At 33.0% G+C, this 15,406-nt stretch overlaps 2 protein-coding genes across 2 annotated transcripts; one reads left to right on the top strand and one right to left on the bottom strand.

The window, feature by feature from the left end:
• Window positions 1-2,842: 2,842 nt before the first annotated feature.
• On the top strand, window positions 2,843-7,379 carry LOC133676776 (lipid phosphate phosphatase delta-like). Its single transcript, XM_062098511.1, has 8 exons — window positions 2,843-3,246; window positions 3,396-3,491; window positions 3,574-3,648; window positions 3,797-3,927; window positions 4,352-4,455; window positions 4,548-4,676; window positions 5,365-5,480; window positions 6,853-7,379. The coding sequence occupies exons 1-8, from the start codon at window positions 3,085-3,087 to the stop codon at window positions 7,261-7,263; spliced, it is 1,224 nt and encodes a 407-aa protein (XP_061954495.1). The 5' UTR covers window positions 2,843-3,084; the 3' UTR covers window positions 7,264-7,379.
• Window positions 7,380-7,475: 96 nt separating this feature from the next.
• Window positions 7,476-12,620, bottom strand: LOC133676777 (serine/threonine-protein phosphatase PP2A-4 catalytic subunit-like). Its single transcript, XM_062098512.1, has 11 exons — window positions 12,325-12,620; window positions 11,932-11,988; window positions 11,741-11,824; window positions 11,218-11,289; window positions 10,583-10,654; window positions 10,169-10,209; window positions 9,123-9,189; window positions 8,332-8,523; window positions 8,122-8,211; window positions 7,920-8,027; window positions 7,476-7,834 (listed from the first exon to the last, which is right to left on the bottom strand). The coding sequence occupies exons 1-11, from the start codon at window positions 12,415-12,417 to the stop codon at window positions 7,769-7,771; spliced, it is 942 nt and encodes a 313-aa protein (XP_061954496.1). The 5' UTR covers window positions 12,418-12,620; the 3' UTR covers window positions 7,476-7,768.
• Window positions 12,621-15,406: the final 2,786 nt, after the last annotated feature.

Below are 15,406 nucleotides of genomic sequence, written 5' to 3' on the forward strand. Positions count from 1 at the left end.
ATGATTCTATATTATTCATTCATAAGTTAGATGTTAAAACTATCCTTTTTTATATATAAATTAATGATATAATTAAATAATTCATAAGTTAGATGTTAAAACTATCCTTTTTAATATATAAATTAATGATATAATTATTACGATATTTCAAGCATCTACAACATTCAATATTTTCTCATAAGTAATTTGAGATAAAGTATCTTTGTAATTTTAATTATTTCTTAGGCCTCAAAGTCTTTGCTAGTTCAATGGTGTCTTTCTTTTAAAACCAAGCTTTAATGATGGAAAAACACCACATACTCACTTGGAGAATAATGTGAGTATAATTGAATACTTACTCCTGCTAATAGTATACTACTTGAAGATATTACACTATCATCAACTAATTGAATGTCTAGTATACCTTATAGTTATATGGTTAGGAATTACCCATTTAATTCATATTATTAGCCAATTCATGGATGCACCATATTCAACTCATTATGTTATAGTGTTATATATACCTCATTACGTGTAACGTACTTCGTTTCATGGTCTTCACTATTTTAATAGGTTTTTTTTTTTTAACTTTATACATACTATGATACAAATTAAGTAGAAGATCTCATATATCATCAATAGATTATCAATTACTTATACTTCTTCTTAGAAGACTTTCTTATTTCTTGATATAGCAAAAAGCAAATGGTAATTGATAGAACTCAAATTGAAGCAAATAGATATTATAATAGAATCTTTGTGATTGCATTAGCTTCTAGAAGAGATAAGAATATCACTCTATGATGCAATTACATCATACCATGACAATCAAAGTGCCATCTAGATTCTCACAATAATATTTTTCACGAGCATACTAGATGCATAGAAAATGATTATCATTTTATCTGACAACATATTGCATATGAAATTTTATGTCTATTCTCTATTGAATCAATTGATTAGCTTGCAGATATTTTTATAAAATCTTTATTTATTAGTCGCTTTCAGATTTAGTTTTCAAACTCAAGCTCGTATCAACTTTACCATCTTGAATTTGAGGGGGATGTAAGATAATATTATATTATATTTAGTTTTTTTTTGTTATTATAGTACTTTATTGATTATAAGTAACTCATAATGTTTATGATTATATATTTAGTTTTTTATATGCGTCTGTCTAGGTTTGATAGCCATACATATATAGTTCTGTACATGTATTTTCATATCAAACCTAATGATTCATCTTTTACAAGTATTTTTTTTTAGTAGAAGTTCATGTTATCCTTGAACCAAAATCAAACCATATCATGAAACATGTTCCAAATCTATTTTTATTTGACACATATCATGATATGGTATAATTTAAAAGCAACCAAGCTTCTAATCAAATATGGGCTAAACAAAGACAAATTTAAAAGTAAAAAAGTTGATATTAGTCCATAATATAAAAATAGAATGACAACCTATATAAAATCAAGAAACTTTTGACCTTGTTTTCTTTGTTTCTCCTTCTTACTTATTTCATCCTTTACTCTTCTATGATTTATTTTATAACATCCCACTATTTGCAGTTATGTTTCATCCAAGCATTTATATACAAGAAATAAGGCAATTTTTTATATATAAATCTTAAACTATTTATCTCATTTTCCACAATTTTATTTTTCAAAGGACCCATTAAATTCTTATACTTTAATAAGATTTCAATAAAATTTTCTTTTAATTTTTAACATTCCAGTTCTTCAATACTTAATAATCTATATAAAATTTAAATCCCTTTTTTTTCATTATCGACACATGATAGTCTCAAGCATACCCCAATTTATTTACTCATAATTTTCTTATTATCATTTACATCACAATCTCACATAATTCCATAACATCATGTCAAATTATTTATTTAGATTATCTATACAATTCACAAAACACGCGCGCGCGCGCAGTGAGAGAATTTAAGTCAATCTTTTACAAAATAATAATAATTTTTTTATAAAAATAGAATTAATAAGTCTTAATAATTATGCAAAAAGCAAAGCACCAAATAGATACCTAATTAGCTAAACTAATAAAACAGATTAGATCAGCTTCTTTGTAATAGTGTGCAAGGAAGCTATAACACATATAATTAAAAAAAATAAAAAAAATAAGAAATTATCTAGGTGATGGCTCAGTGGTAAGAGCTTGGGACCAAGAGATTTGTTCCCTCTGTGTTGTGGTCGTAGGTTCGAGTCATATGATTGCTCATATGATGGCCACTGGAAGCTTCTATGGTCGTTAACTTCAGGACCTGTGGGATTAGTCGAGGTGCGCGCAAACTGGCCCGGACACCCATGTTAAACTAAAAAAAAATAAGAAATAAATTCAGTACGTGGTACCACAAAATGAATTTGATAATAATAGAGTCTGCGAGTAAAACCATGGTTTAATTTTTAACGAAACATCAATAAGAAGGTGTTCGGGAGAAAATGTACAAGCCACGCACGCTCTTCGAGTAATATCATAGTTTCAAAACCTAACCTAATCTGAGATTTAACTGATTCAGAATTGAAATCGGGTTGGGTTTGTAAAAAAATAAAGGTAGTTAAAAATTCAACTGGTTGGACCGGCATCCCGACAAGACCCGGTTAAAAATATGATTGCAATCCATTGATTATTTTTTTATTTTTACTAAAATAATATCATTTTAATTTATAAAAAAAAAATTAAGGTTGAACAAGGTAACTCGATCAAAACTTATAACTCAGATTTTAAACCGGGTCGATCACTAATAAGTAATACCCAATAAATTGCTATTAGTGTTGCTAAATTCTTTCTTTTTATCGAACTTTTTTCGTTTGGACTGTGGCATCCGTGGAATGTTCTTTTCCGTGTTTGCCGTTCGTATTTTTGCCACCCAAATCCAACAATGCCCTGTCGGCTACTTGCGCGGAAAAATTCACAAACCCCAAATGCATTATTTTCAATAAAGAATTAAGCAAAGAAAAGTAAACATTGAGACCTCCTAAGTCCAAGGTCTTTGTTGCCGCTGCTACCATTGTTTTCTTTCCTTTCTGTTTGCTTTCTCTGATCCCTCGTTTTGAGGGAATTTAAGAGAGGGATTAATTAATGGAGAGCATAGCATTATGGCAAGGTTTGACAGTTTGTGGAATTGTTTCATGGATTTTTATATCGTCATGTCTTAATGTCACTCAAAAACTTAGAAATTTGGTCCAACCTTGGGTTTCTCACCATGTCATCACTGGAACTCCTATCATTCTCCAGATCCAGGTTTCTATCAATTTTCATCATCATAAAAAGAACCCTTTTTTTGTTTTGAATTCTGTGTGTGAGGTGTTCTTTTTATTCTCACTTTTTTTTTCTTCCCATTTTTGTTGTTTTTCCCCCCTCCCTCTCTCTCCTTTTGCTTTTGTTTGCAGAAATACCAGCATGGATTTTTGGATGCTTTATTCTCTGGATTGTCCTGTGTTGTTTCTGTGCCTTTCTACACTGCTTTTCTTCCTTTGCTCTTCTGGGTATGCTTTATTTCTTTTTGTCTAGTGGTTATTTTGGATTTGTATGGTAGTTTTGGTGGTAATTGGGTGGTTTACCATGTAGAGTGGACATGGCAAATTGGCTAGGCAAATGACCCTATTAATGGCGTTCTGTGATTATGCAGGAAACTGCATCAAGGTACTTATTTGCTTTCTTTCAGACCTGATCCATGCCATTTCCCCTGCTGTTGTGTTCTTTGATTTTGAAGATGAACTATAAGGCTACAGGCTCTTTCTTTTTTTTAATAAATTATATTGGTTCGCTGTTAATGTTTTATTTGTTATAGGATGTGGTATCAGCTCCTAGACCCAGTTGTCCTCCTGTTAAGAGAATGACTGCCACGAAAGATGAGGAGGAGAATGCTTTGGAATATGGATTGCCTTCTTCCCACACTCTTAACACAATTTGTTTATCTGGGTATTCATCTTCCTCCTTTTGTGATCATCTTTGCTATGTGGTTTTTGAATTGTGTCATAGGATTTACTCATCATACCGGTTACTGTTATGCTAGTAATTGAAGAATAGTTGCAGCTAATTTTTTAGACTTTTTGCATATACCGAGAAAGTAGTGAAGTTGTTTCTTTCCCTAGTCAAGAATAGTGAGTATGCTTCCGTGGTAAAGCTCCTGATTCTTGCTTATTGGTAAAAAGCTGATTTATTTTTCTCTCTCGTATTTTGAATTTTGTCAAGGTTCTAGCTGTATGAGTATAATATTAATTATTTGGTTGTTGTCTCCTCAAAAACTCCAATGAGGTTATTATATTGTTTTGAATTTTCACCTGAACATTCTGCAGCATGTTTCTTATTGTCCTAAATATACCCTCTTCAAATAATTTGCCAGATACCTATTGCACTATGTCCTATCCTATACCCAAAATCAAGATGCCTCCTTGAAATTTGCGGGATTTGCCATCTTTTGCTTGATTGTCTGCCTCACTGGTTTGGGTAAGTGTTTTTGTCTTTCATAAGTTGTTGACATATTATCTGTTTTTCCTTGTTTTTATTTCCAAAATGAAATTTGTTTCATTCCTTGGTAGGAAGAATTTACCTCGGAATGCACAGTGTAATCGATATCACAGCTGGTCTTGCCATTGGTTTTGCAATCCTTGCATTTTGGCTATCTGTCCATGATTATGTCGACAGTTTCATAGTCTCAGGACAAAATGGTATGTAATCTCATGGTACTAGAATTCATGGTTTTCAAATTTTTTAAGAGTTAATTGCAGAAGCTACTTTTATAAATATTAAATTGTTTCCTGACCAATCAAGTGTCACAAATTCATGGAAGAAATGTGTGTTTGGCGAGTATGATTAGGTGAAGCCTTCACAGGAGGCTTTTCCATCCTTTCCATGTTTTCAAAATTCTGAAGTCCTTTTCCCTCTTCTGGTCTTTTCACAATTGAACAAATTCCTATTTCCATGGGATCAACTCTTGTGAGGCTTTGAATGCCAGTCGAAATTTCCTAATAGCACATCAGATCTGAAGTTGGTGAGCAGGACATTAAGTTTTTGACAAATAGGAAGGCTGTTTGAGAGTTCTAATTATCTACCCTCTAGGACACACATCTTTTTACGGAATCATGACTAAGGATATTGTTAATAATTGATTGGGATTGTTTAGGTTACAGGGGATGATTCCTTAGTGCTTGAATTATGAATTTTGTGTTCACTTTAACCTCGCCTTGCTCAAAGGAGGTATATTATGAACACATGATCCCTGTTCAAATACTAGCAGTATTGTTTAACATAAGGTGGGATCTGGTTGAGATTATGGATATCTAGCATCGAAACTTTTAATCTAGATAAATTCACAAGAATTGTATTCTCATTCTGTATATATTATTTCACTTGCAGTTATGACCTTCTGGGGGGTCCTAAGTTTTTTATTGCTGTTTGCTTATCCGACTCCAGAACTTCCAACTCCAAGCTTTGAGTTCCATGCAGCCTTCACTGGTGTTGCATTTGGAATAGTAAGCAATCACTCACCCAATTAACTTTGGATTATAGTATTAGCTTGTTTGCCTTTTTCTGTCACCAAAATATATCAAAGATCATGCGCACTGGGATGTTTTTGCCCTTTTATATGTTTCATTCTCATCTTTCTTTGAAATAGGGAGAAATGAAAGCCTGCATTGTTGAGACTTGATAGAACATCTGAAAGGAGAAATAATGGAAACTTGGAGGCATTTTGATTAACCTTGATAAATATTGGAAAAATAAATCTCATTGGTGAACCCATGTTCCATGCATAGAAGAAAATAGATTTAGCGAAGGAAGCTAATTAACTCTACCACAATCTTTCTGCTCGTTATTTGTAGAAGGGAAGGCAAAAGGTACAAGACCATTACTTATCTTGGCATAGAACAAAAAAACGAGAATAGGATAGTGAAGAGAGGAGGAACAGGAAAGAGAGCTGGGGGGGTTGAGGTGGTCTGAACTTAATTGCCCAAGCATGGAAAAGGGGGTAAAATGGTCTAACAAAAAGGGACAAGTTATAAGGTAAGTGGATAATCTACGTTGCTCCCACATCCATGATGACAATATAAAAGATTGTTAATGCATATCGGCAATCACGTAGTGCCAAGGATAAGCTGGGAATTAGTGCCATGCACGTCTCCAAGTAAATTCTTTAAAGGCAAGCAGAGAGTCATTTAGGATATGGACAAGAGTGAGAACATGTCTGGTTGCATGTGGTGGGAAGAAAATAGAGGAAAAAGCTTGAGGCGTTTGAATTCCAAGATCAAAGAGACAGCAAGTAGAATGTGTAGGGAATAGAATATGGCTAGTCCTGCTGTTCAACAATGAAGCACCAAATATGAAGTATCAACTTCCTAAAATTGTTTATAGTGCATCTCTCCTGTATCGCCATGATGAAATCTTCTCATGCATCATCGTTCTTTCTTAATGAAATCTTCCCAGCTAGTAGATAGAGGTTGCTGGCACACTGAAACTGCATGCAGACTGCACTGTCTTATCCTTTGAAATGAAATTTTCTGATTTAATCTGCCTCTTGATGAGCATAGGTGGAGTTTGGGATCGCATGGGCATGCCACTTATCAGCGTGGTAGTGTGATCCCCCATATGCTATGGTTTTTCCATAAATAAAGGTTAAACAAAGAACAGTCTTGCATTTTATGCTTTGGGCCTGCTGGAAGATTCATGTGAATTTGAACTTAAAGAAGCAGAACATGGATGTCGTTGAGATTTTTTTTTTTCAAGTTGCACATGTCGTTGAGGTTTTTGTTAAACTTCACTTGTTAAGTCTGAAATAGCTTTTCATTGTTGTTATGAAACAAGCTACGTAAATAACTTTCGTGAGCAAAATTTTGCAATATTTGTCAGGTGGCTGGCGTCCAGCAAACCTACCACCAGTTCCACCATGAAGCAGTGCCGCACATATTTACACCGCAACTCACCATCCCAGCTTTTTTTGGAAGAGTGCTCGTGGGCTTGCCAACAATACTCGTAGTGAAGTACTGCAGCAAGGCCCTGGCTAAATGGATCCTTCCTGTCGTCTCAAACACCTTGGGCATCCCTATAAAATCAACCAGCTACATCCCCAAGCTAAATGGATCGGTTACTGGGAAGAAATCGGAAAAGAATAAGCCGACAGGTTATGCTATGAAGCTTTTCTTCTTCTCATCTCAGGACACATTTGACGTGGACACAGGTATTAGATTCCTCCAATACGCGGGCCTCGCTTGGTCCGTGGTGGATCTTGTTCCCTCTCTCTTCTCGTATCTGAGGTTGTAAATTTGTAATGATCCTTGTTATTGTTGTGCGTGTCATTATAGGCATATGGTCAAAAACGTGTTCTAACGAGAATGTAACATATCTTGTTCTTGTATATGATGGTATAATTTTTGTCATCGATGATTACATCTCTTGCTTGGCAACTGATCCTGCCAGCAAGATTTTCAACAAAGCATCCACATGCACAATCACAGCACAGAGATGAGGCACCATTCAAAAAAACTCCAGCGTAAAGCATCAAGAAAGTTGGAAATTAAACAGGAATCTTACATTCAAATGTTAGACCGCTGTCTGCATCAGCTTAGCCGATTCCAACAAAGAATACGGCATGGTTTCAAGTACAAGACAAGAAAGAAGAGGCATTCAACTTGCCTATTATAATACAAGCTTTTCTCGTCTCATAACCTTCAGCTGGGCATAATAAAACTTCCATAATAAAACTTGTATGTGAGAGCATGGGGGGGGCTGCGGATGAGGAAGTGGAAGTGGTATTACGAAAGGCTGCTTACAGAAAGTAGTCAGGTGTTCTACGGGTGACGTCAGGTTCTCCCCTCCTGGGAGCTGGCTCAAACTGTAATGCACCAGAAATCCGTAATGAGAAGCACGTGCTAAAATTATGTATGATCATGTGAGGAATATAAGCTGGGGAAATATACCTGGATGAATGTGTGCCCGTTGCAGTCATCGACTTCCAATATGGAGGCCATGTTTCCACAGCGGTAACAATAATTAGGTGCGCTAAATATGGTAACCACCTTTTGTTCCTGTGCCAAAGAAACAACGTCATCCCCAAACCTGACATTTCGTCCACACATGAAAGTGCAGATAACATCCATGAATTTTAAGATTGATAATTACATGGGCCCAATTAAATCCGTCCATGACAAGCTGGTGTGCTCTAGCAATCAACTTCAAGCTGTTTGTATGATTAAATTGCTCAGATATATCCTGCATAAAATAACATAAGTAGATCCAGAGAATTCAGGAGAAATGAGATCACCATGGTAACTTAGATAAAAATGACATTCTTTGTACAAATAGAGGTGGAAAACATGGAGCTTAAGTTACCTGGCCAAAGGTATATCCAGCACCACGAGGTGATATACCCCAACCACATCTGTCATCTGGATCAGACCACAACAGATCACACATGGCTCCTTCATGAGGAACTTCTTGAACACGATCAAAGTTCCTTATGTTATCAAGGGTCTCTATGGTTGGGGACAATCCACCATGTAAACAAAATATTTCAGACTCGACCTACAAAAAAAAAATATGGAAAAAAGGGACTTCAGGAATTACTAAACATAGCCAATAAACAATGATTCATTTCAACTTCCATTAGTTTTTACTGCCCTGGCTTGTCCCAACACTGTTGTTGATCTAGCTTTCTACAACACCATAAAAGGCTGAAAAACTCGCCCAAGGGATTCCTCAATATAATATGAAACAATTTCTGTGATATATTCAGTGAGAAATGCAAAATTAAGTTATAACTATGTTAGTGAATAGCCATTAAGACTGTTTTAGAGGGAACATTTTGAACATGGAGAAATGTGAGGTGGAGCTTCCAAAGACCGGAATACTAGGAAATGCAAACACAGTCATGATTTACCAAATGATACAAGCTCAAAAAGCTAATTTAACAAGAACATTATCAAAGTGAGAATAGCAGTGATAATGGTGAAACTCAAAGGTGGAATAAAAAAGAACATGAATCAGCTACAAAGCATCTCTTCTATATCTAGCTAAGGATTAGAGTAGGCTGGTTAATGTCTCCCTATTTATTTTTCCCCCGCACCCAGGGTTTTTTACAGGAAAATCAACAGTACGCCCCAGATATAGCAAGTCTTACTAACCAAAGCAGTCAATGGAAAATAGTCAAAAAGGTCCGTGAAGATCTTCCAAACATTAGCGTTACCATACCTGTAATATGTCATGAGAAAAGAGCAATATCAGATATTTGCAAGAAACTAGCAAAATTTACAAAAGTTCTGCATGATAGTGTGTTAAGCATGTCAAATCATTGAAGAGAATCTAGAAGGGTATACCACCAGCAGCTCAGACATTAAAACTAGTCCCCCACTTTAATACTACTTATTAACAATACTTCATAAATTAATTAACTCTTTCCATCACTAAATTAGTGCATGTTAAATTATACCAAAGTGCTACCAATTAAATTCCATATTTTAAGAAGTGAAGTTATCTGTAGTAAAAAATAAATTCATGTCAAATGTATGAACAGATAGAAGTGTTCTGTATTAGCATACAGAAGCAGAATGGAATGCACAAGAATAAACAGTAATGAAAAAGTTCACCTAACTTCGACCAGATAATCAAGAAACTTCACAAGCAATGAAGATGTAAGAAACCGGCAACAGAATTCCGAAAGGAGCGTTTAATTTGGATTAAGACAAGTCCAACTACAGCAAAACATGATCAGTTAAAGTGAAAGTGACGCACATTAATAAGTTACTATATACTTTGAGCAAGCAGTCAAACGAGCTTGATACATGGAAGAAAAAAAAATGAAGAAGAATAGAGATAAACAAGCTAGAGCTGCATGCTAATCCAAATAGGGGGGTAGAATGCCATAACTTGAATATAATACTTCAACACTACTATTATTAACACCTAAGCAGCTATCAAAAAGTCATCACTGGAGCAAGAAAAAATAAACTTCAATGCAACCTTACAAACTTTTATGCTGATAAATTTCAACGGATAAAATCATCAAAAAAAAATTGAAAAACTAAAGGAGAAAAAAGAATATTCTAGTGAAAGTCAGCATATACTCCATGTGCATTATAAAGATTGCATGTTCAAATGTGCCAATATTAGAAAATATTGGAACTATTAAAACCTATAACCAACAAAAAAAGGTTGCAAACAGAAAACTCACTTTCGTAGACATTCATCATAAAACCCATAAACCTGAGTAATCTGCAAGGGGAAAAATAATGAAAGCAATCAGTGTTTCCATATGCAGCACATGGCCCACAATCTGAAGTAAACACAATTAGTGCAACTTAAAATTTAACTTCAACTGTCCAAATAAAACTAAGTATCACATCTTAAAGAAGCCTACATTGAACATCAACCTCTCTGAAATTTGGTCATAAATATAGTTGATGAGATGTCAATCATACACTAAACTATTTAAAATTATACATCAAACTTACAAGTTCACACAGTAGCGTTTGTAAAAGAAATAGAAATATCATCGCCCACACAATCTTCAGGATCCAAGCATTACCGTAGTAGTTGGTAATACATAAAAACTCATAATGAAAGCATGACAGACAAAATGAAGTACCTGACGACTTTCATGGTTTCCTCTAAGAATGGTAATCCTCTGGTGATAGCGCACTTTCAATGCCACCAAGAGCTGGAAAAATTATTAAAAAGTGTCATGAATTAAGACCTTCCAAATGTCAGACCATTTATATCCTCAGATTGAGTTGAGAAAGGAAGTTTTTGTTAAAATTAAGTCAAACAGAAGGCAAAGAATGTCAGCATGCAATTTAAGTTTATATTAGCTGAACCAAACATCATAGGAGACCAAATCTGAAATTCACGGACCATCTTTCAAAAATGATTCCCAACACTTGAAATTGCAACACATTAATATCATTTAATGTGCCAGTAAACTATTTTTAATTTTTTTCTCTGGCTGCTTCAACCACTATCATGATATTGCGGGAAGAAGAACAAGCATGGCAACAAAGGTCCTTATGTTCATGATAGACTAGCAGCCTTGATTACATTACCTAACAGATTTATTTAAAAAAAAAACTGTTAGGTAATGGAATCAGGGCTGTCTATCATGGACATAAGATCTTCTTTCTGTCATTATATGTAAGCAAGGAGTAACATGTTCTACACCCTTTATAATATTAATCAATTAATGAAGCAACAAAAAGCAAATGACAGGATGGATTGTATACATACCGTCACAGTTTCAACAGAATAATAGCCACGGTCCACGTAATCCCCCATAAACAAGTAATTGGTATCAGGACACTGTCAATAAATTTAAAAACAGTCACAAGTCTCATGTGGGAATTAGATAGTAACAAAATATGGGGCACAAAAGCAACAAATGAATGCAAAAAAAAAAAAAAAGACCGTCAATACATTCATAATGAACCCAAAAGACTAATCAAAAGATAACTTTATCCAAATTGTTAAAAGAATGGTTACCACTTTAAATGTACCCAAAAGACCACACTCGAAACATAAGGTGAAAACCAATAGTTAGTACTTTAAATGACATGAATTAAAGAATCCACAGCACAGTGAACAAAAACAAGCAGTTTCCTGACCAATGACAATCTACTTGACTATACCTCAGAATAACTGGAATCTTCAAAAGCATTTGGCACGGGTCTCAGTAAACTATTTAAGACAAAGCCCTCATCTGAAACAGAAGAGTTGAAAAACTACAAAGTGGTGTCATAGTCAGAACTGATACCTTCCCTCCAATCCGAAAAAGTTCTGCAAGATCATGAAACTGCCCATGAATATCGCCACATATTGTCACAGGGCTTTTCACAGGCTGTCATCCAAAAACAATTCAACAAACTCAACATCTTTTAATCCCAGCGCATACTAACAGACCAGTTGAATTCATAAACCAAAAAAAAAAGGGACTATAAGTTAAACCTGAACATTGCTTTCTTGCATTAGTATCTCCTTAGCTTTCTCGCATAATGCCCTAACCTACACCGAAACAAATCAACAAAAAAGATTAACTCGCGTCATTCTTTACCATAAATAAACAAGAAAAGAACGCGTCTAAATAAATAAATAAAACCCTAAATCTTTCCCGCGTTGTGCGACCGCATCAGTAAAAGCAAACAGTATTTATTTTGGAGATCATTTCTATTTTAACCACAATATTTTCTTTTCTTTCTCTAACAAAAAAAAACAGAGAAACAATTCAATCCAGTTGAATCCAACTACTAAAAAAACAATTAAAAACGCTAATCAAATGTTAAATTAGGTAATTCGATTCGATTTTTTCATAAATCAAATAGAAATAGAATTGAGCAGAACCTGAGGTTCAGAGAGAGGCTTGCACTGCATGAGTTGCTCGATCTGTTGATCAAGATCGGTGATTGATTCAAAAGATAACGAATTCGTCCCCATCTTGATCGATCTTTAGCACCGAATCGGGTTTGCCGATATCCCGATGAGGGGTAACCCTAACCCTGGATTGAATCAAGCAAATTTTACTCCCTCGTGTCTTTCTTTTTCGCAGTTTTTCTTTCGGGAAGAGTAGTGAACGAGACAGCACAGTCTGATACTTTGGTTAAGAGGCTGAAAAGAGAAATAATTTCCCTTCCCTTTTTTTTTTTTGAAAATTGTATTTATGAGATTTAGAGTAATACTAGTTAGATGACCGCGTAATGCTGCCGGTCAATTTTTTTACATAAAAATTATCAAAAAAAACTAAGATTTAAAAATATTAGGTTTTTCTGTAAAACTATACCCAAGAGTCTTGGGTTTGGCTGCAATGTCTGACTCAAGAGTAATATTTATAATATTAATAATAATAATAAACTTGCATAACCCAAGTTTAAGTGGGTTTGACTGCAATACCAGACCCAATAACCTTGGATGTGGGTCTGACTGCAAGGTCGTATCATAAAAGTGTGATAATTAAATAGATTAAGTAAAAAGAAAAAAACATAGAAAAAAAAACCAACATGAAGAAAATAACTAATGAAGAAAAATAAAAAAAATCTGAATTAACTGGGTTAACTCTTCAAACCAGGTTAACCCGTCAAACATTGAATTTATGTCGTGAAAGTTTGATAACTAAATAGAAAAAAACATTGACAGGTTATCCCAGAATTAACTGAGTTAACCCGTCAAACCCGGGATCCGTGTCATAAAAGTCTGATAATTAAATAGAAAAAAATTTAATATTAAGAAAGTAAATTAAAAAAAAAAAGAGAAGTCAGAAAAAAACTAAAAACATCAGTTTTTTCACTATAAACTGCACTGTGCAGTCCGCAATAAAAAGGAAAAGAAAAGGGGAAAAAACAAAGGCATACCCACAGGTTAATTTTTTTTCTTGCATAAAAAATATAAAAAAGGCTAAGATCTAAGAGTGTTAGGTCTTTCTACAAAGATATACCCAAAAGCCTTGGGTCTAACTGTAACGCTTGACTCAAAAGTAATATTTATAATATTAATAATAATATTAAACTTACATGACTCAAGTTTAAGTGAGTATGACTGCAACACCAGATCCAAGAGCCTTAGATGTGGATCTGGCTACAAGATCATGTCATAAAAGTATGATAATTAAATAAATTAATTAAAAAGAAAAAAACCAACATGAAAAAAAAAATTAATGAAGAAAAAGAAAAGAAAATTTGAATTAACTAGGTTAATCGTTCAAACTAAGTTAATCCATCAAACTTGGGATTCATGTCATGAAAGTTTGATAACTAAATAGAAAAAAAAAGTTGATGGGTTAACCAAGAATTAACTCAGTTAACCCGTGAAACCAAGTTAACCAGTCAAACCTGAGATATGTGTCATGAAAGTCTGATAATTAAATAGAAAGAAATTTAACATTAACAAACTAAATTAAACAAAAAAAATTAATTAAAAAGAAAAAAAAAACTTTGAGTTACCTTATCGAACCAGGTTAAGCCGTTAAATTCGAGATTCATGTCATAAAAGTCTGATAACTAAATAAAAAAACTTTAACATTAACAAAAGAAAAAAAACAAATAAAAATGGACGGGTTAACCTGTAAAATCAGGTTAATCCGTAAAACTAGGTTAACCCGTCAGACCTGAGAGATGTGTCATGAAAGTCTAGTAACTAAATAGAAAGAAATTTAACATTAACAAACTAAAATAAACAAAAAAAATTAATTAAAAAGAAATAAACAAAAAAAAAACTTCGGGTTAACTCGTCAAACCAGATTAACATGTTAAATCTGGGATCCTTGTTATGAAAGTCTGATAACTAAATAAAAAAAATTAACATTAACAAAATAAAAAAAAATGGACGGGTTAATCCAGAATAACTGGGTTAAGCCGTGAAACCAAGTTAACCCGTGAAACCTAAAATATATGTCATAAAAGTCTGATAACTAAATAGAAATAAATTTAACATTAACAAACTAAAGTAAACGAAAAAAATTAATTAAAAAGAAAAAAAATTCGGGTTAACTCGTGAAACCCAGTTAACTTGTTAAACTCAGGATCAATGTCATAAAAGTTTGATAACTGAATTAAAAAAATATTAACATTAACAAACTAAATCAAACAAAAAAAATTATTAAAAGAAAGAAAAAAAAAGAAAGAAAAAAAAAAGCTAAAGGCATAAAAATTAAAAAATTAAAAAAATAGCTTAAACTAAATTAAATAAAACAAAATTTATTAAAAGAAAAAAACAAAGCTAAAGACATAAAAAAAAAGAAGAAAAATAGCTTAAAAAAAGTTTAAAGAAAAAAAATGAAAAAATAAAAATAACTCAGCCTTTTATTATAGATTGTTATAATAAAAAACTGAACAGTTGTAGTATATTTCTAATTATTAAAAGTTATAATAAGAGGCTCTTAGTATTAAAAAAGCCGTTCAATAGAATAAAATAAAACATTATGAAAATCTAAAACATAATTTTTGAAATGAATTTACGTGAATATTAGTTCTCTGTTAACAGAATACCATGATAATGGTCTCTTGGTATTAATTGAAAATAGTGTTTCGTATTCAAAAAGTCGTGTCATAATACATAAAACCTTGCATAGAAAACTTGAAATGACGTAGATAGCTCATTTATATATTTTTTAAAAAACTAATGCAACTATCTAGTTAAATAAATTAAGAGCTATTTAGATAAATAAATAAATAATTATTAATAATAACTAAAAATAAAATTAAAAAAATCAAGAAACAGATATAGGGTAAAGATATTTGATCTCATAATATAAAAAATTTAAATGAAATAAATAAATAAGAAAAATAAACAATGTGGATTATAGCCCCTGTGGATTTTAATAAATTAATTATATTTTAATTAGATAAAAAATTTTGCAATGATAGTAAATGGATAAATTTTTCAAAAAAATTATTTGGAAGTCCAAAACTAGATTTAAAAAAAAAATCCTAAG

This window comes from Populus nigra, chromosome 17, assembly GCF_951802175.1.
Source record: "Populus nigra chromosome 17, ddPopNigr1.1, whole genome shotgun sequence".
Taxonomy (NCBI): domain Eukaryota; kingdom Viridiplantae; phylum Streptophyta; class Magnoliopsida; order Malpighiales; family Salicaceae; genus Populus; species Populus nigra.

Bases quoted from the DNA above. Each gene is read 5' to 3' on its own strand.
- LOC133676776 (XM_062098511.1), top strand. From the start codon at position 3,085: ATGGAGAGCATAGCATTATGGCAAGGTTTGACAGTTTGTGGAATTGTT. The intron at 3,649-3,796 runs GTACTTATTTGC...TATTTGTTATAG, and splicing joins ATGCAGGAAACTGCATCAAG to GATGTGGTATCAGCTCCTAG. The intron at 4,456-4,547 runs GTAAGTGTTTTT...ATTCCTTGGTAG, and splicing joins TGTCTGCCTCACTGGTTTGG to GAAGAATTTACCTCGGAATG.
- LOC133676777 (XM_062098512.1), bottom strand. From the start codon at position 12,417: ATGGGGACGAATTCGTTATCTTTTGAATCAATCACCGATCTTGATCAA. The intron at 11,290-11,740 runs GTATCAGTTCTG...ATTTATTGACAG, and splicing joins TTTTTCGGATTGGAGGGAAG to TGTCCTGATACCAATTACTT. The intron at 9,190-10,168 runs GTGAGTTTTCTG...GACATATTACAG, and splicing joins TATGATGAATGTCTACGAAA to GTATGGTAACGCTAATGTTT.